Here is a 27,525-nt window from a genome sequence, read left to right on the forward strand (position 1 = left end):
AGGAGGAGATGGAGCAGAGTGTAGGCCGAAGCCTGCACTGGCGGCAGCTTTGGGTCTGTTGTGCCTGCGTGGCTGTTGCAGGACACGTTGCCGGCTGCACAGCAGGGGAACAGCTGGCGGTGCTGAACCCCACTGACACATTGGCTGGTGTTTGGCTCTGTGCAGCTAGCAGTACCGGGCCCCAACTGGCGGTGTTGGAGCCCGGGCTCTGCAGGGGGAGCAGAGTGTAGGCCGAAGCCTACTTGAACCAATTTCAAAGGTAACCTTTAACCCCCCCTCAGGGGTTACAAAGTAGAAGAGACACAGCTTATGCAGCAGTAGTGCTGCACAAGTCAAAGGTTGCTCTTTTAATTTTGCTCCTTGCACACGCTGAATGAAACACGTATAACATTTAGCCCTTTATACAGTCAAACTGTGTTGGAGGCGCGAGTTCCCTTTGTAATGAGACGCAGCACAGATGTCAAGAATCCCACCTTGGTGCTGGGTGCAGCCTCCTGAGCGTTGTTATTTGCTGTACAGGAGTCTGCGCTGTCGTGTTATCCCCTGGCCTAGCGCTGTTAGCGCTGCCCATCTTCTGACCTCATTTAATGTCGGCCGCTGCGGTTCGCGATGACCATGAATCCCAGCCCCGCGGTGTCTTAACATTGTTAAAACACTGCGGGGCTGTGATTCATGGCCTGGCGCAGCACATATGTTCGCCTCTCGCACTCGGGTCCTTACACCCGCTGCAGACTGTGCGGCGTCAGCTGATCCCTTATCGCATGCCACGGCCATGAAGCCGCACAGTCCGAAGAAGGCGGAAGGAGATGAGGGACAGGCGAAGAAATGCACCGTTCATGCCCGTCAATCACACCCTCGCAGTCCCAATAAATAAGACACCGAGGGGCGTTGTGTGGGTCAGGGCGGCCGCAGAGGCGCAGGCAGCCAAACAATGATGCCAGAAGACGGGCAGCGCTACCAAGGGGGTTGCAGCGTGTCATTACAAAGGAAAGTCACACCTCCGGGACGGTTAAATGGTCACACAGAGGACACATTTTAGACGTGTTTTCAGTTCCACATGTGCGAGGAGAATACGTTTATGAGCCACCTTGCACACATGCAGCATTACCGCTGTACAAGGTGGCCTTAAAAACGTACAAACGCCTGGGGGAGGGGGGACAGGTTCCCTTCAATTTCAGTTCTTGTGTCTGCGTGGCTTTTGCAGGACACGATGCCGGCTGCACAGCAGGGGAACAGCTGGCGGTGCTGAACCCCACTGACACATTGGCTGGTGTTTTTCTCTGTGCAGCGAGCAGTACCGGGCCCCAACTGGCGGTGTTAGAGCCCGGGGTCAGCAGGAGGAGGAGATGGAGCAGAGTGTAGGCCGAAGCCTGCACTGGCGGCAGCTTTGGGTCTGTTGTGCCTGCGTGGCTGTTGCAGGACACGTTGCCGGCTGCACAGCAGGGGAACAGCTGGCGGTGCTGAACCCCACTGACACATTGGCTGGTGTTTGGCTCTGTGCAGCTAGCAGTACCGGGCCCCAACTGGCGGTGTTGGAGCCCGGGCTCTGCAGGGGGAGCAGAGTGTAGGCCGAAGCCTACTTGAACCAATTTCAAAGGTAACCTTTAACCCCCCCTCAGGGGTTACAAAGTAGAAGAGCCACAGCTTATGCAGCAGTAGTGCTGCACAAGTCAAAGGTTGCTCTTTTAATTTTGCTCCTTGCACACGCTGAATGAAACACGTATAACATTTAGCCCTTTATACAGTCAAACTGTGTTGGAGGCGCGAGTTCCCTTTGTAATGAGACGCAGCACAGATGTCAAGAATCCCACCTTGGTGCTGGGTGCAGCCTCCTGAGCGTTGTTATTTGCTGTACAGGAGTCTGCGCTGTCATGTTATCCCCTGGCCTAGCGCTGTTAGCGCTGCCCATCTTCTGACCTCATTTAATGTCGGCCGCTGCGGTTCGCGATGACCATGAATCCCAGCCCCGCGGTGTCTTAACATTGTTAAAACACTGCGGGGCTGTGATTCATGGCCTGGCGCAGCACATATGTTCGCCTCTCGCACTCGGGTCCTTACACCCGCTGCAGACTGTGCGGCGTCAGCTGATCCCTTATCGCATGCCACGGCCATGAAGCCGCACAGTCCGAAGAAGGCGGAAGGAGATGAGGGACAGGCGAAGAAATGCACCGTTCATGCCCGTCAATCACACCCTCGCAGTCCCAATAAATAAGACACCGAGGGGCGTTGTGTGGGTCAGGGCGGCCGCAGAGGCGCAGGCAGCCAAACAATGATGCCAGAAGACAGGCAGCGCTACCAAGGGGGTTGCAGCGTGTCATTACAAAGGAAAGTCACACCTCCGGGACGGTTAAATGGTCACGCAGAGGACACATTTTAGACGTGTTTTCAGTTCCACATGTGCGAGGAGAATACGTTTATGAGCCACCTTGCACACATGCAGCATTACAGCTGTACAAGGTGGCCTTAAAAACGTACAAACGCCTGGGGGAGGGGGGACAGGTTCCCTTCAATTTCAGTTCTTGTGTCTGCGTGGCTTTTGCAGGACTCGATGCCGGCTGCACAGCAGGGGAACAGCTGGCGGTGCTGAACCCCACTGACACATTGGCTGGTGTTTTTCTCTGTGCAGCTAGCAGTACCGGGCCCCAACTGGCGGTGTTAGAGCCCGGGGTCAGCAGGAGGAGGAGATGGAGCAGAGTGTAGGCCGAAGCCTGCACTGGCGGCAGCTTTGGGTCTGTTGTGCCTGCGTGGCTGTTGCAGGACACGTTGCCGGCTGCACAGCAGGGGAACAGCTGGCGGTGCTGAACCCCACTGACACATTGGCTGGTGTTTGGCTCTGTGCAGCTAGCAGTACCGGGCCCCAACTGGCGGTGTTGGAGCCCGGGCTCTGCAGGGGGAGCAGAGTGTAGGCCGAAGCCTACTTGAACCAATTTCAAAGGTAACCTTTAACCCCCCCTCAGGGGTTACAAAGTAGAAGAGCCACAGCTTATGCAGCAGTAGTGCTGCACAAGTCAAAGGTTGCTCTTTTAATTTTGCTCCTTGCACACGCTGAATGAAACACGTATAACATTTAGCCCTTTATACAGTCAAACTGTGTTGGAGGCGCGAGTTCCCTTTGTAATGAGACGCAGCACAGATGTCAAGAATCCCACCTTGGTGCTGGGTGCAGCCTCCTGAGCGTTGTTATTTGCTGTACAGGAGTCTGCGCTGTCGTGTTATCCCCTGGCCTAGCGCTGTTAGCGCTGCCCATCTTCTGACCTCATTTAATGTCGGCCGCTGCGGTTCACGATGACCATGAATCCCAGCCCCGCGGTGTCTTAACATTGTTAAAACACTGCGGGGCTGTGATTCATGGCCTGGCGCAGCACATATGTTCGCCTCTCGCACTCGGGTCCTTACACCCGCTGCAGACTGTGCGGCGTCAGCTGATCCCTTATCGCATGCCACGGCCATGAAGCCGCACAGTCCGAAGAAGGCGGAAGGAGATGAGGGACAGGCGAAGAAATGCACCGTTCATGCCCGTCAATCACACCCTCGCAGTCCCAATAAATAAGACACCGAGGGGCGTTGTGTGGGTCAGGGCGGCCGCAGAGGCGCAGGCAGCCAAACAATGATGCCAGAAGACGGGCAGCGCTACCAAGGGGGTTGCAGCATGTCATTACAAAGGAAAGTCACACCTCCGGGACGGTTAAATGGTCACGCAGAGGACACATTTTAGACGTGTTTTCAGTTCCACATGTGCGAGGAGAATACGTTTATGAGCCACCTTGCACACATGCAGCATTACCGCTGTACAAGGTGGCCTTAAAAACGTACAAACGCCTGGGGGAGGGGGGACAGGTTCCCTTCAATTTCAGTTCTTGTGTCTGCGTGGCTTTTGCAGGACACGATGCCGGCTGCACAGCAGGGGAACAGCTGGCGGTGCTGAACCCCACTGACACATTGGCTGGTGTTTTTCTCTGTGCAGCTAGCAGTACCGGGCCCCAACTGGCGGTGTTAGAGCCCGGGGTCAGCAGGAGGAGGAGATGGAGCAGAGTGTAGGCCGAAGCCTGCACTGGCGGCAGCTTTGGGTCTGTTGTGCCTGCGTGGCTGTTGCAGGACACGTTGCCGGCTGCACAGCAGGGGAACAGCTGGCGGTGCTGAACCCCACTGACACATTGGCTGGTGTTTGGCTCTGTGCAGCTAGCAGTACCGGGCCCCAACTGGCGGTGTTAGAGCCCAGGGTCAGCAGGAGGAGGAGAGGGAGCAGAGTGTAGGCCGAAGCCTGCACTGGAGCAAGTTGAAAGGGAAACTTTAACCCCCCCCCCCAGGCATTTGTAGCTGAAAGAGCCATCGTGTACAGCACTAATGCTGGAAAAGGTAAACTTAGCTCTTTTAATTATGGTCCTTGCACATGCTGAACCTAACACTTATAAAAAGTGTCCCCTCCTACCGTGATACCGTCCGGTAGGTGGAACTTTCCTTTGTGATGTGACGCAGCACAGCCGTCATTCTTACCCCCTTGGCGCCGTGCGCCGCCTCCTCAGCGTTGTTTGAATCAGTCCCGGAGCCTGCGCTGTTAGGTTAGCCCTTGGCCATGCACACATTTTGCGCTGCCCGTCTTCTGACATCATTTGGTGTCAGGCTGGCTGCGCCTGTGCGGCCGCGCTGGCCGAGAGCCCGCCTCGTACTGTCTTCTGATTTAATCCCACTGGGGGCCTGAGATCCATGGACATGCGCAGTGCATATCTGAACCTCCACCTCTCACTCATCTCCCTACGGCTTCTTCTGACTGTGCGGTGTCACGGCCGTGGCATGCTATTAGGGACCAGCTGACACCGCACAGTTTGAAGAAGCCGTAGGGAGATGAGTGAGAGGTGGAGGTTCAGATATGCACTGCGCATGTCCATGGATCTCAGGCCCCCAGTGGGATTAAATCAGAAGACAGTACGAGGCGGGCTCTCGGCCAGCGCGGCCGCACAGGCGCAGCCAGCCTGACACCAAATGATGTCAGAAGACGGGCAGCGCAAAATGTGTGCATGGCCAAGGGCTAACCTAACAGCGCAGGCTCCGGGACTGATTCAAACAACGCTGAGGAGGCGGCGCACGGCGCCAATGGGGTAAGAATGACGGCTGTGCTGCGTCACATCACAAAGGAAAGTTCCACCTACCGGACGGTATCACGGTAGGAGGGGACACTTTTCATAAGTGTTAGGATCAGCATGTGCAAGGAGCACCACGAAAAGAGGCACTTTTTACCTTTGCATCATTACTGCTGCACAAGGTGGCTCCTTCAGTAACAAACGCCTGGGGGGGGGGGACAGGTTCCCTTAAATTTAACTTGTTGTGCCTGCGTGGCGGTCGCAGTACACGTTGCCGGCTGCACAGCAGGGGAACAGCTGGCGGTGCTGAACCCCACTAACACATTGGCGAGGTGTTTGGCTCTGTGCGGACAGCACTTCTGGACGGCAACTGGCGGTGTTGGAGCCCAGGGACAGGTGGAGGAGGAGGAGGTAGGAGGAGGTAGGAGGGATTGCCACACACACAGCAGGGGAACAGCTGACGTTACTGAACCCCAATAACAGAGGAGGGACTGTTGACTGTGCGTACAGCACTTCTGGACGGCAACTGGCGGTGTTGGAGCCCAGGGACAGGTGGAGGAGGAGGAGGTAGGAGGGATTGCCACACACACAGCAGGGGAACAGCTGACGTTACTGAACCCCAATAACAGAGGAGGGACTGTTGACTGTGCGTACAGCACTTCTGGACGGCAACTGGCGGTGTTGGAGCCCAGGGACAGGTGGAGGAGGAGGAGGTAGGAGGAGGTAGGAGGGATTGCCACACACACAGCAGGGGAACAGCTGACGTTACTGAACCCCAATAACAGAGGAGGGACTGTTGACTGTGCGTACAGCACTTCTGGACGGCAACTGGCGGTGTTGGAGCCCAGGGACAGGTGGAGGAGGAGGAGGTAGGAGGGATTGCCACACACACAGCAGGGGAACAGCTGACGTTACTGAACCCCAATAACAGAGGAGGGACTGTTGACTGTGCGTACAGCACTTCTGGACGGCAACTGGCGGTGTTGGAGCCCAGGGACAGTTGGAGGAGGAGGAGGTAGGAGGGATTGCCACACACACAGCAGGGGAACAGCTGACGTTACTGAACCCCAATAACAGAGGAGGGACTGTTGACTGTGCGTACTGCACTTCTGGACGGCAACTGGCGGTGTTGGAGCCCAGGGACAGGTGGAGGAGGAGGAGGTAGGAGGGATTGCCACACACACAGCAGGGGAACAGCTGACGTTACTGAACCCCAATAACAGAGGAGGGACTGTTGACTGTGCGTACAGCACTTCTGGACGGCAACTGGCGGTGTTGGAGCCCAGGGACAGGTGGAGGAGGAAGAGGTAGGAGGAGGTAGGAGGGATTGCCACACACACAGCAGGGGAACAGCTGACGTTACTGAACCCCAATAACAGAGGAGGGACTGTTGACTGTGCGTACAGCACTTCTGGACGGCAACTGGCGGTGTTGGAGCCCAGGGACAGGTGGAGGAGGAGGAGGTAGGAGGAGGTAGGAGGGATTGCCACACACACAGCAGGGGAACAGCTGACGTTACTGAACCCCAATAACAGAGGAGCGACTGTTGACTGTGCGTACAGCACTTCTGGATGGCAACTGGCGGTGTTGGAGCCCAGGGACAGGTGGAGGAGGAGGAGGTAGGAGGGATTGCCACACACACAGCAGGGGAACAGCTGACGTTACTGAACCCCAATAACAGAGGAGCGACTGTTGGGACTGTGCGGACAGCACTTCTGGACGGCAACTAGCGGTGTTGGAGCCCAGGGACAGGTGGAAAAGCAGAGGAACACAATGTAGGCCGAAGTCTGAGAAAGTCGAAAGGGAACCTTTAACCCCCCCCCAAGGCATTTGTAGCTGAAAGAGCCAGCTTGTGCAGCACAAAAGATGCAAAAGGAAAAGGTGGCTCTTTTCATCACGCTCCTTGCAAACACAGAACTAAACACTTATAAAATGTGTCCCCTGAAACCGTGAAACCGTCCCGGAGGTGGGACTTTCCTTCGTAATATGACGCAGCACAGCCGTCATTCCTACCCCCCCGGCGCCGCGCCCCGGCTCCTCAGCGTTGTTTGATTCCGTCCCGGAGCCTGCGCTGTTATGTTATCCCGTGGCCAGGCACACTTAGCGCTGCCCATCTTCTGACATCATTTGGTGTCAGGCTGGCTGCGCCTGTGCGGCCGCGCTGGCCGAGAGCCCGCCTCGCAGTGTCTTCTGATTTAATCCCACTGGGGGCCTGGGATCCATGGCCATGCGCAGTGCATATCCTCGCCTCTCACTCCCCTCCCTACGGCTTCTTAAGACTGTGCGGTGTCACGGCCGTGGCATGCTATTAGGGACCAGCTGACACCGAACAGTCTGAAGAAGCCATAGGGAGATGAGTGAGAGGTGGAGGTTCAGATATGCACTGCGCATGTCCATGGATCCCAGGCCCCCAGTGGGATTAAATCAGAAGACACTGCGAGGCGGGCTCTCGGCCAGCGCGGCCGCACAGGCGCAGCCATCCTGACACCAAATGATGCCAGAAGACGGGCAGCGCTAAGTGTGCCTGGCCACGGGATAACATAACAGCGCAGGCTCCGGGACGGAATCAAACAACGCTGAGGAGCCGGGGCGCGGCGCCGGGGGGGTAGGAATAACGGCTGTGCTGCGTCATATTACGAAGGAAAGTCCCACCTCCGGGACGGTTTTACGGTATCAGTGGACACATTTTATAAGTGTTAAGTTCTGCGTGTGCAAGGAGCTAAAACAAAATAGCTACCTTTTCCTTGTGCAGCATTACTGCTGCACAAGGTGGCTCTTTCAGTAACAAACGCCTTGGGGGGGGGGGGACAGATTCCCTTACATTTCAGTTGTTGTGTCAGCGTGGCGGTCGCATGACACATTGCCGGCTACACAGCTGGGGATCAGCTGACGTTACTGAAACCCAATAACACTGGGTCGTATGTTTTGACTGTGCAGACGGCACTTCTGAGCCTCAACTGGCGGTGTTGGAGCCCAGGAATTTAAGTTCAGGTGGTAGAAAGATGAACACAACAGGAGACCTGGATAACGTATACAGTGACCTAATTATTTAATCAGGAGGAGGAGTGGCAAATTCCTGCGAGATCCAGGCCTTGTTCATTTTCAGGAAAGTAAGCCGGTCAACGTTATCGGAGGATAGTCGCATGCGACGGTCAGTTAGTACACCACCTGCAGCACTAAAGACGCGTTCCGATAATACACTGGCCGCAGGGCAAGACAGCACCTCCAATGCATACTGGCTTAGCTCTGGCCATGTATCCAGCTTTGAGACCCAAAACTTGAAAGGGGAAGAGCCGTCTTGGAGTACAGCAAGAGGGCAAGACATGTAGTCTGTCACCATCTGACGGAACCGTTGCCTCCTGCTGACTGGAGCCGTCTGTGATGGTGTAGACTTTTGTGGGGGGCACAGAAAACTGTGCCACAGTTGGGCCATACTGGTCTTGCCTTGGGCAGAGGCACTGCTTCTGCTCCCTCTTTGTGCAGAGCCTCCACCACTGCCTGGACGCACTGAGCTGCTTTGGAATGCACTAGCAGCACTTCTCTCAGTTGGAATGGAGAAGATGATGGAATTGACCAGTGTGTCTTGGTACTCCCGCATTTTTCGCTCCCGGTTCAACGGTGTGATGAGGCTTTCTACGTTGTCCCGGTAGCGAGGATCGAGGAGGGTGAACACCCAATAATCAGACATGTTGAGAATGTGGGCGATGCGGCGGTCGTTTCTCAGGCACTGCAGCATGTAATCCACCATGTGCTGCAGACTGCCAACTGCCCAAGAAACGCTGTCCCCTGCTGGAGGCGTGATCTCTGCCCGCTCGTCATCACCCCACCCTCGCTGTACACACTGAGTACTGGACAATTCGGTAACTCCCTCCTCTGGATGGATGTCTTCCTCCTCCATTGACTCCTCCTCATCCTCCTCACAAACTGTCCCCTGCCTACGCGTTTGTGAGGAACCACGTGGCGCTGACTGTCCAGAAGATGATGGAAATGGTGAATCCTCATCCTCCACCTCTTCCACAACATCATCCCTTAGCGCTTGCAGTGATTTTTCAAGCAGGCAGATAAGGGGGACAGTCATGCTGACTAGTGCATCATCTGCACTCGCCATCCGCGTGGAATAATCAAAGGGACGCAAAACCTGGCAGACGTCATTCATAGTGGCCCACTCTGTGGTTGTGAAGTCTGTACGGCGCTGAGTGCGACTTCTTTGCGCCTGAAGCAGCTGGTACTCCATTACAGCTTGCTGCTGCTCACACAACCGCTCCAACATATGTAACGTGGAATTCCACCTGGTAGGTAGGTCACATATGATGCGATGTTCCGGCAGGCGGTGTCGGCGCTGCAGAGCCGCAATGCGCGCTTTTGCCGTGCTGGAACGCCGCAAGTGAGCACACTGTAGGCGGACCTTGTGCAGCAGTGCATCAAGATCCGGATAGTCCCTCAAAAAGCTCTGCACGACCAAATTGAGCACATGTGCCAGACATGGGATGTGAGTGAGGTTGCCGAGGCCCAGAGCTGCCACCAGATTTCGGCCATTATCACACACTACCATGCCTGGCTGGAGATTCGCTGGCACAAACCACACATCGCTCTCCTGCTTGATGGCATTCCAGAGCTCCTGCGCTGTGTGGCTACGATTCCCCAAAAAAATTAATTTCAAGACGGCCTGTTGACGTTTGGCCACGGCTGTGCTCATGTCGGTCGTAACAGGTACACGTTCATCACGGGTCCATGTGGAGGTGGACTGTGACGGCTCCTGCAGCGATGATTCTGAGGAACTGGTGTAAGAGGAGGAGTCAATGCGTACAGAATGGATTCCTGCAATCCTTGGAGTGGGCAGGACACGTCCTGCGCCACTCGCACGGTCTGTACCCGGCTCAACGACATTAACCCAATGGGCAGTGAGGGAAAGGTATCGCCCCTGTCCATGTTGACTGGTCCACGCATCGGTGGTGAGGTGGACCTTGCTACTGACGGCAATCAGTAGCGCGTGTTTTATGTGTCCCTCCACATGCTTGTGCAGGGCAGGGACGGCTTGCCTGCTGAAGTAAAAGCGGCTGGGCACATTGTACTGTGGGACTGCCAATGACATCAAGTCACGGAAGCTGTCAGTCTCCACCAGCCTGAATGACAGCATTTCCAGTGACAGAAGTTTGGCAATGCCTGCAGTCAGAGCCTGTGCTCGTGGGTGGTTTGACGAGAAAGGCCGCCTTTTCTCCCATGCCTGTACTACCGATGGCTGTAGACTGGGCTGGGAGTGTGTGGATGACTGGGAAAGTGGTGCTGTGGGTGGAATTACAGCGGGTCTCTGGACAACAGGGCCAGAGGTTCTTCCACGGCGATCCTGGGAGGAAGCCGAACCAGCTGCGTGTGAGCTGGAGGAAGAGGCAACACGAGCTGAAGAGGTGGTAGCTGCCGCTGTTGGTTGGCCTAGCTCTTCAGTGTGTTTTTCTAACAACGCCGGGTGCCTGGTGCGCACATGTTTCCACATGTTGGAGGTATTGAGGCTGCTGACATTTCGACCTCTTTTTACTTTGTGATGACACACCTTGCATTTGACATAGCAAATGCCATCTGCAACTGTGTCAAAAAAGGCCCAGGCACTGCAAGTCTTGGGAGCGCCCTTTTTGGCTTTTGGAAGAGACATGCTCCTAACGGGTGCCAAAGCGGAGGCTGCAGGATCCGCAGTCTTCCCCCTCCCTCTCCCTCTTTGGGCCGTACGGGGAATCTCTTCCTCAGAGCTGCTCCCACCACCTTCCTGTCCCTCACGCCAAGATGGGTCAAGGACCTCATCATCTACACTACCCTCTGCCCCCAACTGCTCCTCCTGGGTAGTCTGAGCAGCAGAGCACGCACCAGTAAGTGGCACCTGAGTGTCATCATCAGCTGATGCGGCCTGCGATGTGGTGACCGGAGCCACTGGCCCACCCGCCTCTTCAGAGGAAGAGAGAAAAAGCTGTTGGGCATCACTGCACCCTGCCTCTTCTTCCATTTCTCCAATGCTGCTTGGCTGGCCCCCTGTTTCCAAGCCAAGAGATTCAGAGAACAGAAGTAGAGACGGCTCCTGTCCTGGGCTCTCTGTCTGCCTGGGCAATTTGGCAGGTGGTGAAGAGACAGATGGCTGCTCTCCAGTGCTCTGTGTCTGAGAGGATGTGGCACTAATTGAAGTTGATGCATTAGCTGCCATCCATCCGACAACGGCTTCAATTTGGTCTTCACGCAGCAGCGGTGTAGGGCGCTCTGACACAAAGCTGCGCATGAACGACTGTTGCCTGGTGAATGTGGGTGCTGATGAGTCACCGGTGCCCGCAGCAGGCACAGAATCCCCACGTCCCCTCCCTGCTCCGTGCCCACGCCCACGCCCACGTGCCTTACTCACTGCCTTCTTCATCTTGGTTGACTGATAAAGATAAGCAGAAAAGTACTAACGGCTTTGTGTGCTTATTCCTGAGCAACTCCTCCTAACAGGTATAAGAAACACTAATTTTCTAAAGTGTGGACTAGACTTTAATATGAGCTAATGTGGCCTACACAAATGTAAAGTGGTGTAACTGGTGTGTTTGGTGAACTTTATTATTTATTTATTTTTTGGGGGCTGAACTGACAACGGATAGAGCTGCAGTCACACGGAGACCGTGCAGACAGACGTAAACGGCGCTGCAAGGCCCAAAAACCCTCCTCTACGTTATCCTATGTAGTGTTTTTCCACAAGTTAGCTGGAGACGGGTGGAAAGACACTAATAGGAATTTTTTGAAAAAATGTGCAGCAGCCTGCACTACTTAAAACAAAATGAAAATTGATTTGGCGGTATGACGCAGTGAACAACCCTGAGCTGGAGACAACCAGGCTACAGCTGCTCACAGACTACAGGGCGAGCTGCAGTCACACGGAGACCGTGCAGACAGCCGTAAACGGCGCTGCAAGGCCCAAAAACCCTCCTCTACGTTATCCTATGTAGTGTTTTTCCACAAATTAGCTGGAGACGGGTGGAAAGACACTAATAGGAATTTTTTGAAAAAATGTGCAGCAGCCTGCACTACTTAAAACAAAATGAAAATTGATTTGGCGGTATGACGCAGTGAACAACCCTGAGCTGGAGACAACCAGGCTACGGCTGCTCACAGACTACAGGGCGAGCTGCAGTCACACGGAGACCGTGCAGACAGCCGTAAACGGCGCTGCAAGGCCCAAAAACCCTTCTCTACGTTATCCTATGTAGTGTTTTTCCACAAATTAGCTGGAGACGGGTGGAAAGACACTAATAGGATTTTTTTGAATAAATTAGCAGCAGACTACACTACTTGAAAAAAAAAAAAAAAAAGAACAGTATGAGGCAATGAACCACCCTCCCTGAACTGAATACAACCAGCTATGGATGGCCTATGTGGCTGCACTCAGACTAGAGAGTGGGCTGCACTCACACACACACACACACAGACCTTGCAGATCGCTGTGAAAACAGCGCTACAAGGCAAAAGCAAGGTGAATAATAGGTGAACACAGCGGTTGCTAAATTAGCCTTTGGAAAGCACAAAGAAGCAAATCGCTATCTCTAAACTGTCCCTCAGTCAGCAAACAGCGTCCTGTCACTAACTGAATTCACAGCAGAGTGATCGCAAAATGGCGCCAGCGACTTTTAAACTGCATCATGACATCATTTCAGCAGCCAATCACAGCCTTGCCAGTAGTTTCATGCCCTCCATGCTAAACAGGATGTGCCCACACTTGGAATCATTCTCATTGGCTGAATTTCTGCATTTTGAATCTTGGAACTTCCGATTCCGGTATCCGATACGCGGCAAGTATCGGAATCCCGGTATCGGAATTCCGATACCGCAAGTATCGGCCGATACCCGATACTTGCGGTATCGGAATGCTCAACACTAGCTATATATAATCTAGTTCATTACACTTTTAAAAATATTTTACATAAATTCTTGATCTTTTTATCATTTTATCTTTACCCAGTTTTATTTAGAAAATTCGTAGAAGAGCTAACAGTTTTTGTGTTTATTTATTCCATGAATTGGGGGGTAATGCTCATTTCCATGCACTTTTTAATGGTCAGCCTTATTTAGGTTACCTCATTGCATCTGTTTATCATCATGGATTTCCAAAGTCTTGCACAGAAAGATATTGGACTCGCTAACATCTTGTTTCCATCTTGCTAAGCTGCACAAATTAATCACAGGATGACTAGGACTAAATGTAGAATGATACATTGCACATTTATTTATGTACTGTAGTGCTGCTATAACCAGGTGATATATTGCATAGAACAGCATGACAGTATTTTCATTAAGTTACAAAAACAAATTGGTATATGTTTGTCCTTGTAGATGGGTAACAGATGAATGGGGACCTTGCAGCAAAACCTGTGGCAAGTTGGGTGTCCAAACTAGGCTAGTCCAATGTATCCAGCACCTGCACAATGGCACCAATCGCACTGTCCATACAAAGTACTGTACTGCTGACCGGCCAGAACCAAGGAGGCCATGCAACCGCATACCATGTCCTGCACAGTGGCGAACAGGGGCCTGGTCACAGGTTAGTCCTTTTACAATCACTCAATGCACTGGAATTATATATTTCCAGTAGAGGTTTAATTATGCTGTATGGTAAAAAAACAAAGAATAGAATACATTAAAATGCAGAATTCCATGGAAATTAAAGCTTGAAGCTCATAGGACCAAATGCAAAATGTGTAGCAGCCACCTCCTACCATGATCAATAACAATACTGGTATCTTCTCATGAAAATTTGGAGCCTTTCACTCATTTTAGGCATCAAAGCTCAGATGTGACTACTACGTCTCATCATTAGGCCAACTCATTATACCGGGTGTCTGTCCCTAAAGTCTGGACACACAGGCAAAAATACATATTTTCATGATATGAAACTTATTAACATTTTATTCAATTGGAATATGAAATAACTTCTTCAATATGATTTCCATCATTTGAGATGCAAAGGTTGATGTGCTTTACAAAATTCTATTACAGTTGATTAAATTAAATTAATTTCAATTATAGTTAATGAGAGTTCTTAAGAGTCCTAACTTTAGGGACACCCTGTACATTCTGAAACCAACACAGTACCTTGCATTTATAAGTGTAGCAATACGGCCCCTTGTAAGATATACTCCTAATACCTAATCCTGCTTCTCAACCCGGCTTGTTATCACCTCCCTACTGCCTGATTTCTGGATTTGACCTTGGACTGTTTAGCAATACTGATTTTGTCACGGATTCTATTCTTATAATAATAATAATAATAATATTAATTTTATTTATATAGCGCCAACATATTCCGCAGTGCTTTACAAATTATAGAAGGGATTTGTACAGACAATAGACATTACAGCATAACAGAAATCACAGTTCAAAATAGATACCAAGAGATGTGAGGGCCCTGCTCGCAAGCTTACAATCTATAGGAAAAAGGGAGACATGAGAGGTGGATGGTAACAATTGCTTTCGTTGTTCGGACCAGCCATAGTGTAAGAATCGGGTGTTCATGTAAAGCTGCATGAACCAGTTAACAGCCTAAATATGTAACAGTACAGACACAGAGAGCTATTAACTGCATGAAATATATGAGAACATGATGTGAGGAACCTGATTATGGTTTAATTTTTTTTTTTTTGAATGGGCCACACAGGGATAGTTAGGTTAATGCGTTGAGGCGGTAGGCCAGTCTGAACAAATGCATTTTTAGGGCACAATTAAAACTGTGAGGATTGGGGATTAATCGTATTAACCTAGTTAGTGCATTCCAAAGAATTGGCGAAGCACGTGAAAAGTCTTGGAGACGGGAGTGGGAGGTTCTGATTATTGAGGATGCTAACCTGAGGTCATTAGCGGAGCGGAGGGCACGGACAGGGTGGTAGACTGAGACCACAGAGGAGATGTAAGGTGGTGCTGAGCCATGGAGTGCTTTGTGGATGAGGGTAATAGTTTTGTACTGGATTTTGGAGTGGATGGGCAACCAGTGTAATGACTGGCACAAGGTTGAGGCATCGGTGTAATGGTTGGTGAGGAATATAATCCTGGCAGCAGCATTCAGGACAGATTGGAGAGGGGAGAGTTTGGTAAGAGGGAGGCCGATTAAAAGAGAGTTACAATAGTGAAGGCGAGAATGAATGAGTGAAACAGTAAGAGTTTTTGCAGTGTCGAAAGTAAGAAAAGGGCAAATTCTAGAAATGTTTTTGAGATGCAGATAAGAAGAGCGAGCCAATGATCGTATGTGGGGGGTGAAGGAAAGCTCGGAATCAAGGATGACCCCAAGGCAGCGGGCATGTTGCGTGGAAGTAATGGTGGAACCACACACGGAGATGGCAATGTCAGGCAAAGATAGGTTAGTAGAGGGAGAGAACATGAGGAGTTCAGTTTTTGACAGGTTCAGTTTCAGATAGAGGGAGGACATAATGTTAGAGACAGTGGTAAGATGATCACTGGTGTTTTCTAAAAAGGCAAGCGTGATATCAGGAGAAGAAGTGTATAATTGGGTGTCATCAGCATAGAGATGATACTGGAACCAAAATCTACTGATTGTTTGTCCAATAGGGGCAGTATACAAAGAGAAGAGGAGGGGGCCTAGGACTGATCCTTGAGGAACCCCAACAGTAATGGGAAGGTGAGAGGAGGAGGAACCAGCAAAGGATACAGTGAAGGAGCGGTCAGAGAGATAGGAGGAGAACCAGGAGAGAACGGTGTCCTTGAGGACAATGGAGCGGAGCATAGTGAGGAGGAGATGATGATCCACAGTATCGAATGCTGCGGAGAGATCCAAGAGAATTAGCATGCAGTAGTGACCATTAGATTTAGCTGTTTGTAGGTCATTAGAGACTTTAGTGAGGGCAGTTTCAATAGAGTGTAAAGAGCGGAAACCAGATTGAAGAGGGTCGAGAAGAGAGTTATCTGAGAGATAGCGGGTAAGATGGGAGTGGACCAGGCATTCGAGGAGTTTAGAGATGAAGGGAAGATTAGAGACAGGTCTATAATTCGCGGCACAGTTTTGATCGAGGGATGGTTTTTAAGTAATGGATGTATGATGGCATGCTTAAATGAGGAAGGAAAAATACTGGAAGAGAGAGAAAGGTTGAATATTTTTGTTAGGTGAGAGGTGACAGCCGGGGAAAGGGAATGGAGGAGATGTGACGGAATGGGGTCACTGGTGCAAGTGGTCGGGCTAGAAGATGCAAGGAGCCTGATTACTTCTTCTTCTGTGACTGGTTCAAAGTCTGAGAGTGAACGAGTTGCAGTGGGGGAGGGAGGACAGTGCATGGTATGAAGGGATTGGGAGATAATTTCCTGTCGAATGTGGTCAATTTTTTCTTTGAAGTAATTGGCCAGATCGTCAGCCCGGAGATCTGTGGTTGGGGCCTGCACTCATGGGTTGAGTAGGGACTGGAAAGTATCAAAGAGACGTTTAGGGTTACTGGACAGTGAGGTGATGAGGGTGTTAAAATAGGTTTGTTTGGAGAGGTGAAGGGCAGAGTTGTATATTTTAAGCATGAACTTATAATGGTTGAAATCTTCGGGTAGATTCAATTTTCTCCACAAACGTTCAGCGCACCAGGAGCACCGCTGTAGGAAACGTGTTTGCATCGTGTGCCACGGTTGTCGCCATCTGTGCCGAGCTGTCCTATGTATAGGAGGTGCAATTCTTACTTGGCTTCCGATATTCTCATAACCAATTTTACATCTCTCTGGCTTTGATCTGTCTATACCATTATCTTCTGCCAACTCGCTTCACAGTCCAGCAGCTTCTCCTTATATGCAACCCAGGAGTCTTCACAGCAAAACTCAGATTCCTGTATAGGGGTGAAAGGATAAATACCAAAGAACGTCCTGGGACCTCCTAAGTGAAGGGGCCTTTTGCCAAGATTATCCATGAAAGCTATCTTAATGGGGGTTCTTCCAAAATGTAAAAAAAAATCCATTGTAAATTAATTTATAAATACCTTTAATCAGCAAATCAGAATCGTTTAGGCTAGGGATATAATCACAATGTGCATTAAAATGACTGTTGTCTGGTTACACTGACAGAAACATGTCGGGGTATATTAATAGGCATAAGTTGAAGAAAACAGCTGCACTCACGTTTTGAATTTTTGGATGCATAACAAGAGCAAATGTTTATTCAGGTCACCACAATAGTAGGCAAAATAGAGAAGGTCTCCATGGTAGGTATAAAGTAGGCAATGTTTCGACCCCGTGATGGATCTTTGTCAAACCTCACTTATAAGATAAAGGTAGAGAGACGGAGCTGAAGTGGGAGTTTCCCAGTAGGACTATAATAGCTAGGCGAAGAAATCCGGATTTCCCTTAGGATGCTGTGGATGACTGGAAGAAGTTGGAGAGGTGCCTGATGGTGACGAGTGGAATATTAATAGGACATAAGCCCATGAGCATGTGCAGTAAGAAGCTCCGCTGCTGTGACCTGGAGATAGTTTGATAGTATGAACGATGGAATAGATGATATAGGTTATATCTAGGTCACAGCAGGCAGAACCCTTTTATCTCCAGTATTAGATGAGGATTCCCACTGGGAGCACATCTACCAACACATGAAGAATGCACATACTTATGAGCACCTGTCCTATTAACATTCTAGCACTGGTTTCTGTCGGTGTAACAAGATAGGGGTCATAGTGGTGTCATATAAAGATTATCTCCCTAGACAAAACAAACGTGATTTGGTAATGACATTTTCTTTCTTTTTTTTTCTATTCACGGACAAACCCTTTAAGGCAGTTTCCCTAGTAAAGCAGCATGCCCTCTCCGCTTTTAGGAAGGTTCCTCTTGTTTGAACATTGATCACATACCTAGCAAAAAAAAATCCTAAAATACTTTATCTTAATTTCTATGAACTCACTATTATATGTAAGACAACTACAGATGTGTAATTTCCTCTCTGACGTCAAAACTGCTTTAATACATGTACTGTAAGTACATGGAAGTAAATATTTAGTTCAAAAAACAATTTTGGCAAAAACAGAGTATACATGCAGCCCACGCTGCTCAACATGTGCTTTTCATTTATATATTTTTGTATTTATTTATGAGGCTCAAGGGAGGTTGTGGTGCATCTGCTGTCTGTTTGTAAGAAACCAGCAACTTGGAAGATACGGTACATCCTGCGTTCTCTGAAGGAAATCTCTACACTTCCACAAACTACTTACTTTCTTGATTGATGTTATCTCCTTGGATTTCACAGTGCTCATCAAGTTGCGGTGAAGGCATCCAGCAGCGCCAAGTTGTGTGCAAAGCAAGTGATAATGTTATAGGTCAATGTGATGGCGACAAGCCTGAAACAATCCAAGTCTGCAAGATGGCACCCTGCCCAGGTACGGTAATAAGATGCAGCGCTGACATTTGGCTCTTGCTCTGGGTAAACCTGTGCAACTTTTGCTTACTTGAAAATCGGGTGTAATATTGTGAAGGTTGTAACAACCACAGTGAAATAGAACAGCCTTGGATGCTGAACAAATTAATCTGAACACGCATATGGAAAAACCAGTGATCTTATAGTTGAAGATTCCCCCATCTAGCCCCTTTTGTCTGTGGCTCTTCCAACTACTACAACTTGGCCTGTGTTCATAATTTATACTTATTGACACAGTGAAAAATAGCTGCCAATGGCACTTTGTGCTGCAAGCTTTCTACATATACTATTCAATAGGCAGTATAACAAGAGAAATAAGACTTGTACTGCTCGAGGCCTTGATTACTTACGTAATCGCTGGAAGCGCTGCTTTGAAGCTGACCAAATTTCGGGATTATGTTAAATTTTTATGCCGCTACACTCCTACATTCTATCAGTCTGAACTATCAATCAGGAGTACACGGCCCCTGGCAAGCAGTAAGCAGGGACGCAGGGGAGTGATGTGCTCCTCAAGTCAAGATGAGACAACCTCATAAAGGAAAAGGCTTTCCAGATAGAAAGTAGAAATGCAGCAACTGTGAAAAAGAAATATCTGTGCACTATCACTGACATAAATGTTAGGATGAGTGCTGGAAAAATATAACTATATATATAGTCATGGCTGAAAGTATTGGCATCCTTGAAATTGTTCCAGAAAATAAATATTTCTCCCTTAAAATTATTGCAATTACACATGTTTTGTTATATACATTTATTTCCTTTGTGTATTGGAATCAACACAAAAAACTGAGGAAAAAAAGGCAGATTGGACATAATGCCACACAAAACCTCAAAAATGGGTCGGACAAAATTGTCGGCACCCTCAACTTAATAATTGGATGCACACCCTTTGGAATAAATAACTGCAATCAATCGCTACCTATAACCATCAGCATGCTTCCTACACCTCTCAACTGGAATTTTGGACCTCTCCTGGGTCTCCTGCCATAGCATTTCATTCAAATGTCAATGGATAGTTTGTGCTGACACTGATGCACCCTGAGCCTGCAGGACAGCTTGAATTTCTTTGGAATTTGTTTGGGGCTGCTTATCCACCATCCGGACAATGCTGCGTTGCCACATTTTATCACTTTTTCTCTCTTTTTATCACATCCAGAGAGATTAGCTACAGTGCCATGGGTTGTAAACCTCTTGATTATGTTGCACACAATGAACAAAGGAAAATCAAGATCCCTGAAGATGGACTTGTAACCTTGAGATTATTGATATTGTTCAACAATTTTAGTTCTCAAGTCCTCATACATTTCTTCTCCTCTTTCTGTTCTCCATGCTTACTGTGGCGCACACAGACACACAATGCAAAGATTGAGTCAACTTCTCCCCTTTTTAAGTGCCAGAATAGGCGCATCTTCCAGATGTGCCTTTTCTGGGGTGGCTGGGGGCAGATGTTTTTAGCCAGGGGAGGGCCAATAACCATGGGTACCTCCCTAGGCTATTAGTGTCTGCCCTCAGTCACTGGCCCACGCCAATTTTTTCCGGGATTTAACCCTTTAATTTAATAGCTAGAGCCCCAAAATTTTACACAAAGACACTTCTTACATTAGTAAAGAGGAATATGTAATAAAAGAAGGGATATGAGATGGTTTACTGTATGTAAACCATGTCTCATATCCTGTCGGGTTTGTGAAGGAGATAGGAAAAGCCGGCAATTGAATTACCGGCTTTTCTGCTATCTAGCGCTGAATTAAATATAAATATATATATATATGTGTCTCACTGACATATATATATATATATAGACTGTATATATGTTTTTAAGAATATTTGAGCCGATGGATCCATGATATGTCCATTTAGCAAGCCTGCGAGAAAAAATCGCCGTACGGAAGCCATACGGATAAATTTGTGCGTAAAAATTGCATCCTCGCATTGAATATGGAACAGTGTTTTGGGACAATTACTGCGTATTACGGCCGTAAAAAACGGACCATATTTTCATACGCCTAGTGTGACGCCGGCCTAAGTCTCAAAATTTACAATTCTCAGATCAAATCTGTCTTCAGGGATTTCACATTTTCCAATAAGGCCGGGATCACACTTGCGAATGTGATGCGAGAAACTCGCATCAATTCCTGGCACTGCCGCTGGCAATCGGGACCAGAGTGAGTGGCTGCATAAAAATACACACGTGAGTTTCTCGCATCATACTCGCAAGTGTGACCCCAGCCTTACTGAGAAAGTAGATAACAGTTGCTGGTCACAATGTTCTATGGAGCACTGTAAGGCTATGTGCACACGTTGCGGATTTGCCTGCGGATTCACAGCAGTTTTCCATCAGGCTTACAGTACCATGTAAACTTATGGAAAACCAAATCCGCAGTGCACATGGTGCGGAAAATACCGCTCGGAAACGCTGCATTGTATTTTCCGCAGCATGTAAATTCTTTGTGCGGATTCCGCAGCGTTTTACACCTGCTCCTCAATAGGAATCCACAGGTGTAAAATCGCACAAAAAACGCAGATAATCTGTGGTAAATCCGTGGTTAAGCCGCAGGTAAAATGCAGTGCGTTTTACCTCCGGATTTTTCAAAAACGGTGTGGAAAAATCCTTACATGAATCGGCAACGTGGGCACATAGCCTTACTTTTGTTATAGGAAAACTTACAGTACAATGTCAATGTCAATCTCTATCTCCTCCTTTCCCTTCACTCTAAAAGAACCAACTGTCATCTCCTATTTCAGTAATGGGAAAATCTATCTTCACTGAATATAGACTTTACCCATAAATTGAGAATGAAAGATTAATCCAGAAGGTATGCAAATTGCCTCTTCTGAGAAAAAGAGGACTTAAACTCTATAGTGCCACCTGTTGGAAGTAGCGATCCTACAAGTCACAATCAACCCTTTAACGAGTCGTGCAATATGACTTAGGATAAAAGCCAAATCAGTATCTCAATTCGCAGACACGGTGTTTCAGTCAGTCAGTGCGAAGCATGAGAACTGATTTGGCTAGGTGAGAGGCTCTGGACTGGGGTCTAAGGGGTAACGTTTCTCCTTATGGAGAGCTTAATCCAGAAGGTGAAATTCTCTGATAAAAGAATAAGTAATGCCTCCACTCCCTTAAAAAAACCCCACAAGACGTATTACAGCATGGTCATCAATGCTCACTGGCAGTAATAACAAAAGGCAAAAAAAAAACCCCTACATTTTTTAGTATATTTTAGCAATGATCTAATTAGTAAACAATGAGCGAAAAAACACATTATTTAGTATATGAAGGACTCCCCAATAAATATATTACATAATAAATTCTGTATCCTCCAAATATGAATACTATTCTTATTTTTTTTTATTTTTGCAGGGAAATCTCCAGGGCTTACACAAAAAGCAGAAACCAGTGATTTTAGTACCCCCAAAACTCCATGGGCTCCCTCACTAAATTCTCCTAAATATCCTGTGAATAAAATATCAAGTAAGTATGGAAAAGCAAACAATACTGTAGTAACTATATTTTTTGCATGAGACTAAAAACAAGTTGAGTTGTACGAAACGTGTCTGAGCTTTCTAGGACTTTTTACAATGTCTGTATGTTTTTTTAATGAAATAAAATGAAGGTGGGAAGTTTAAAAGAAACCTGTCACCATGAAAATGCAGTTTAATCTGTATGCACCATGTTACAGAGAAGTGGAAGCTGAACAGATTTTTACATAGTTTTACACACAAAAATGAAAAAAGAAAAAAAGGAAAAAAAATAGGGTGCGCACACCTTTAGTATTGAATGAATGCACATGTGTACAAATACACTATGTGGCCAATATACGAGTATGTACGTATTCAATGCGTCAGCACATTGTGATTGATTAATTAATATATGAACGCCAATAATGCAATATTGCTGCAAACATTAAAAACGTAAGGTTCTTGATTAACGTTTTTTGATTAAAGAGCACAAAAAACATTCAGCCACGTCAAGGTGACCTTTTAACATGGATGAAACCTAAGCATTATATGTCCTACCTCTCCCTGTTTCAAATCATCCTCATGCGAATGGGGAGTGAAAATGAAAAAGAGTAGAGGTTAAATGATGGAAAAACAGGTTAAATTGAATCTTTTCTCATAAAACTATATATCAGTCTACTCAGCTCCCCATGCTCTATTTCATGGTGCCTGAACACTGAAATGTGTTTTCATGGTGACAGGTTCTCTTTAAAGGGGTTTTACCACAAAAAAAGTACATATTAATAAATAGATCTTTGAATAAAAAAAACCCACATTTGGATGTGTTAAAAAATGTTCCTGTGCTGAGATAATCTTAGAAATGTGTCCCTGCTGTGTACTGTGTAATGGCTGTGTCTGACCATACAGGAACATGGTCTGATCATACCACATCTCCTGGGCTTGGGGGAAAGCAAAGGAGTATCAGAATAAGCTGTTATCCTGTGCTATACTATCTGTATAGTCTTTTCCTTCCTTCTCTGCTCAGGAACTGTGGTATGATCAGACCATGTCTCTGTGTAAAGTGACTAAGGGTGGTAGCCGTGGACGAGCTGTTACATAACGCCTCAGCTCTTTACAGGAAAATCGTGTCCCAGTTCAAATGTGCTACCAGGTGTGGGGTGCATCACACTCACTTGTAGGCCGTAGTCCTCCGCTGTCTCCAGGCCTCCATCTTCAGAAGTCGGACATTACTCAAGGGACACGCAGTTCGTTTCAATAAGCAAAAGTTTACTGGACAATTCAAGATCATCAGATTGTAACACGCAGTATCAGGCACAACACTTCTTAGTTCTTGTTTTCTTAGTTCAGTATGTCTTCAGCATTACTATTCATTCTTCCTGGACTATCCCTATATTTAATATCAGCCCCAGGACGTTCCCATCCAGTCCCACAGTACACCCAGGATCCATTATCTTCCCTTCTCGCGGTACCTCATCCATTGTCCCCTGTATGCCAGTGGATAATGCACTCTTCGTAGTACCTGTACCAAGGCTTGAGCTCCAGACGTTATAGAAATGTTTGCAAGAGATTTCAGTAAAGCTTCCCACTGCAACTTGAATTTAACCTTGGTTACTGTACTTCCCTGACTACCAGGAAGCAGTCCCTTTTTAGTGGGGCTTGTTCCTCCCACAATATGGTTAGTCCCAAACTTTATCTATGTCTGTCCCTATAGCATGTGGCTGGCAGACCTCCTTCACCAACATTACATATTAAATATATTAGGCGTATAATGTTTACCACGGTGTATCATAGGGCTCGCTCCCACATAGCCTCCTATATACACTGTATGAGCCCCAACATAGCCCCTATATACCGTATGAACCCCACATAGCCTCTCTATATGCAGTATGAGCCCTCACATAGCCTACTATATACAGTATGAGCCTCCACATAGCCCCCTATATACAGTGTGAACCCCTACATAGCTTCCTATACATAGTATGAGCTCCTACATAGCTTCCTATATACACAGTATGAGCCCCGACATAGCCTCCTATGTACACAGTATGAGCCTGCACATAGCCTCCTATATAGCCGGCTATAAACATTATGAGCCCACACCTAGCTCCCTATGTATAGTATTAGCCCCCACATAGACTCCTATATTCAGTATGAGCACCCACATATCTGCCTATATACAATATGAGCTCCCACATAGTCTCCTATGTACAGCATACGCCTGCACAATGCTGCCTATATACTGTATGTGTGTATGTGTACACATAGCCTTCTAAATATACAGTATGAGCCCCACAAAGCCTCCTATATACAGTTTGAGCTCCCACATAGCCTCCTATGTACACAGTATGAGCCCACACATAGCCTCCTATATACACAGTATAAGCCCACAAATAGCCTCCTATATACACAGTATGAGCCCCCACATAGCCTTCTATATAACATTCTATATACAGTATGAGCCCCCACATAGCCTCCTATATAGAATATGAGTCTGCACAAGGCTGCCTACAGTGAGTACGGAAAGTATCCTGACCCCTGTAAATTTTTCACTCTTTGTTTCATTCCAGCCACTTGGTAAATTCAAAAAACTTCATTTTTTTTTCATATTAATGTACACTCTGCACCCCATCTTGACTGAAAAAAAAGCAGAAATGTAGAAATTTTTGCAAATTTAATAAAAAAAGAAAAACTGAAATATCACATGGTCATAAGTGTTCAGACTAGTGATGAGTGAGTGTACTCGTTGCTCGGGTTTCCCCGAGTACGCTCGGGTGATCTCCGAATATTTGTTAGTGCTCGGAGATTAAGTTTTCATCGCTGCAGCTGCATGATTTACAGCTATTAGCCAGCTTGATTACATGTGGGGATTCCCTAGCAACCAGGCAACCCCCACATGTACTCAGCCTGGCTAGTAGCTCTAAATCATTCAGCTGCGGCGATGAAAACTTAATCTACGAACACTAACAAATACTCGGAGATCACCCGAGCAACAAGTATACTCACTCATCACTAATTCAGACCCTTTGCTCAGACACTCATATTTAAAGGGAACCTGTCACCTCAAATTGGTGGGATATGTAAATGCCTTTATTTCGGTCCGATGGGCGGCATTTCGTCTTCATTTCTCCACCCCATCCGTCCCTGTTGTCCGCAATATGTTTGAGAATTAGAGTACTTGTCCTCCATAGTTCGCGCGTGCGCAATGCAATCTTATGCTTAGCCTAACTGCGGGCACAGCCGAAAAGCATTACTGCGTATGCGCCCGCGCACTATGTCCCAGAACACAGCGAAGTACTTCCGGGACATAGTGTGTGGGCGCATGCTCAGTAATGCTTTTCAGCTTTGCCAGCAGTTGGGTTAAAGCATACTGCGCGTGCACGAGCGAAGATCGCATTGCGCACATGCAAACTATGAAGGACAAGTACTCTAATTCTCGAACATATTGCGGACAACAGGGACAGATGGGGTGGAGAAATGAAGACGCAACGCCGCCCATCTGACCGGAAAAAAGGCATTTACATATCCCGCCAATTTGAGGTGACAGGTTCCCTTTAAGTCACATGCTGTCGATTTCCATGTGATCATCCTTGAGATGGTTCTACTCTTTCATTGGAGTCAAGCTGTGTTTAATTAAACTGATAGGACTTCATTTAGAAAGGCACACACCTGTCTATATAAGACCTCACAGCTCACAGTGAATGTCAGACAAAATGAGAATCATGAGGTCAAAGGAACTGGCCAAGGAGCTCAGAAACAGAATTGTGGCAAAATACATATCTAGCCAAGGTTACAACAGAATTTCTGCAGTACTCAATGTTCCTAAGAGCACAGTGGCCTCCATAATCCTTAAGTGGAAGAAGTTTGGGACCACCAGAAGCCTTCCTAGACCTGGCTGTCCAGCCAAACTGAGCAATCGTAGCAGTAGAGCCTTGGTGAAAGAGGTAAAAAAGAACCCCCAGATCACTGTGGCTGAGCTCCAGAGATGCAGTAGGGAGATTGTTCCACAAAATTAACTATCAATGCAGTTGGGCCTTTATGGCAGAGTGGCCCGACGGAAGCCTCTCCTCAGTGCAAGACATATGAAAGCCCGCATAGAGTTTGCTAAAAAAACACATGAAGGACTCCCATGCTATGAGAAGCTTCTCTGGTCTGATCAGGCGAAGATAGACCTTTTTGGTGATAATTCTAAGCAGTATGTGTGGAGAGAACCAGGCACTGTCCATCACCTGTCCAATACAATCCCAACAGTGAAACATGGTGGTGGCAGCATTATGTTTTGGGGGTGTTTTTCAGCTGCAGGGACAGAACGACTGGTTGTCATTGAAGGAAACATGAATGCGGCCAAGTACAGAGATATCCTGGATGAAAACCTCTCAGTGCTCTGGACCTCAGACTTGGCTGAAGGTTCACCTTCCAACAAGACAATGACCCTAAGTACACAGCTAAAATAACAAAGAAGTAGTTTCAGAACAACTATGTGACCATTCTTGACTGGCCCAGCCAGAGCCCTGACCTAAACTCAATTGAGCATCTCTGGAGAGACCTGAAAATGGCTGTCCACCAACGTTCACCATCAATCCTGACGGAACTGGAGAGGATCTGCAAGGAAGAATGGCAGAGGATCCCCAAATCCAGGTGTGAAAAACTTGTTGCATCATTCCCAAGAAGACTCATGGCTGTACTAGCTCAAAAGGGTGCTTCTACTCAATACTGAGCAAAGGGTCTGAATACTTATGACCATGTGATATTTAAATTTTTCTTTTTTAATACATTTGCAAAAATTACTACATTTTTGTTTTTTTTCAGTCAAGATGGGGTGCAGAGTGTACATTAATGTGAAAAAAAGAACTTCTGTGAATTTACCAAATAGCTGCAATGAAACAAAGAGTGAAAAATTTACAGGGGTCTGGATACTTTCTGTACTCACTGTACGCAGCCTTGTGCAGGCTCATACTCTATATAGGAGGCTATGTGGGGGCTCATACTGTATATAGAATGTTATATAGAAGGCTATGTGGGGGCTCATACTGTGTATATAGGAGGCTATGTGTGGGCTTATACTGTGTATATAGAAGGCTATGTGGGAGCCCAAATTGTATATAGGAAAAAATGTAAAGGGATCTGAATACTTTCTGTACCCACTGTATCCTACTATACACACTATGAGCCCGCACATGGCTGCCTATATACAGTATGAGCCTCCATATAGCCTCCAATATATAGTATGAGCCCCCACATAGCCTCCTATATACACAGTGTGAGCCCACACATAGCCTCCTATATACACAGTGTCAGCCCCCACATAGCCTTCTATATAGCCTCCTATGTACAGTGTGAGCCCGCACATAGCTGCCTATATACAGTATGAGCCTCCATATAGCATCCTATGTACATGAACATCAGATGGTTACCTCTAGCCAAAGGGACGCACAATTAGCATATTATGTGAACTGAAAAATTCAGAAGAATGTAAGGTCCAAATTGGATAAATGTGAACACCTGTTCTACGCTAAATTCATGCAATCATATAGAAAACAGCGTATAATGAACAATAACTATAACAACCTTTATTGATATTAAAAACATTCATACAGATTT

The 27,525-nt window shown here is 47.6% G+C and overlaps 1 protein-coding gene across 1 annotated transcript in view; it reads left to right on the forward strand.

The window, feature by feature from the left end:
- Positions 1 to 27,525, forward strand: part of ADAMTS14 (ADAM metallopeptidase with thrombospondin type 1 motif 14) — a 266,445-nt gene that overhangs the window by 217,349 nt on the left and 21,571 nt on the right. Inside the window, exons 19-21 of the mRNA XM_077259155.1 lie at positions 13,419 to 13,626; positions 18,301 to 18,430; positions 21,830 to 21,940. Of these exons, the coding sequence (XP_077115270.1) occupies positions 13,419 to 13,626; positions 18,301 to 18,430; positions 21,830 to 21,940 (449 nt within the window). The remainder of the gene's footprint in view (positions 1 to 13,418; positions 13,627 to 18,300; positions 18,431 to 21,829; positions 21,941 to 27,525) is intronic.

This window comes from Ranitomeya variabilis, chromosome 4 (genome assembly GCF_051348905.1).
Source record: "Ranitomeya variabilis isolate aRanVar5 chromosome 4, aRanVar5.hap1, whole genome shotgun sequence".
Taxonomy (NCBI): Eukaryota; Metazoa; Chordata; class Amphibia; order Anura; family Dendrobatidae; genus Ranitomeya; species Ranitomeya variabilis.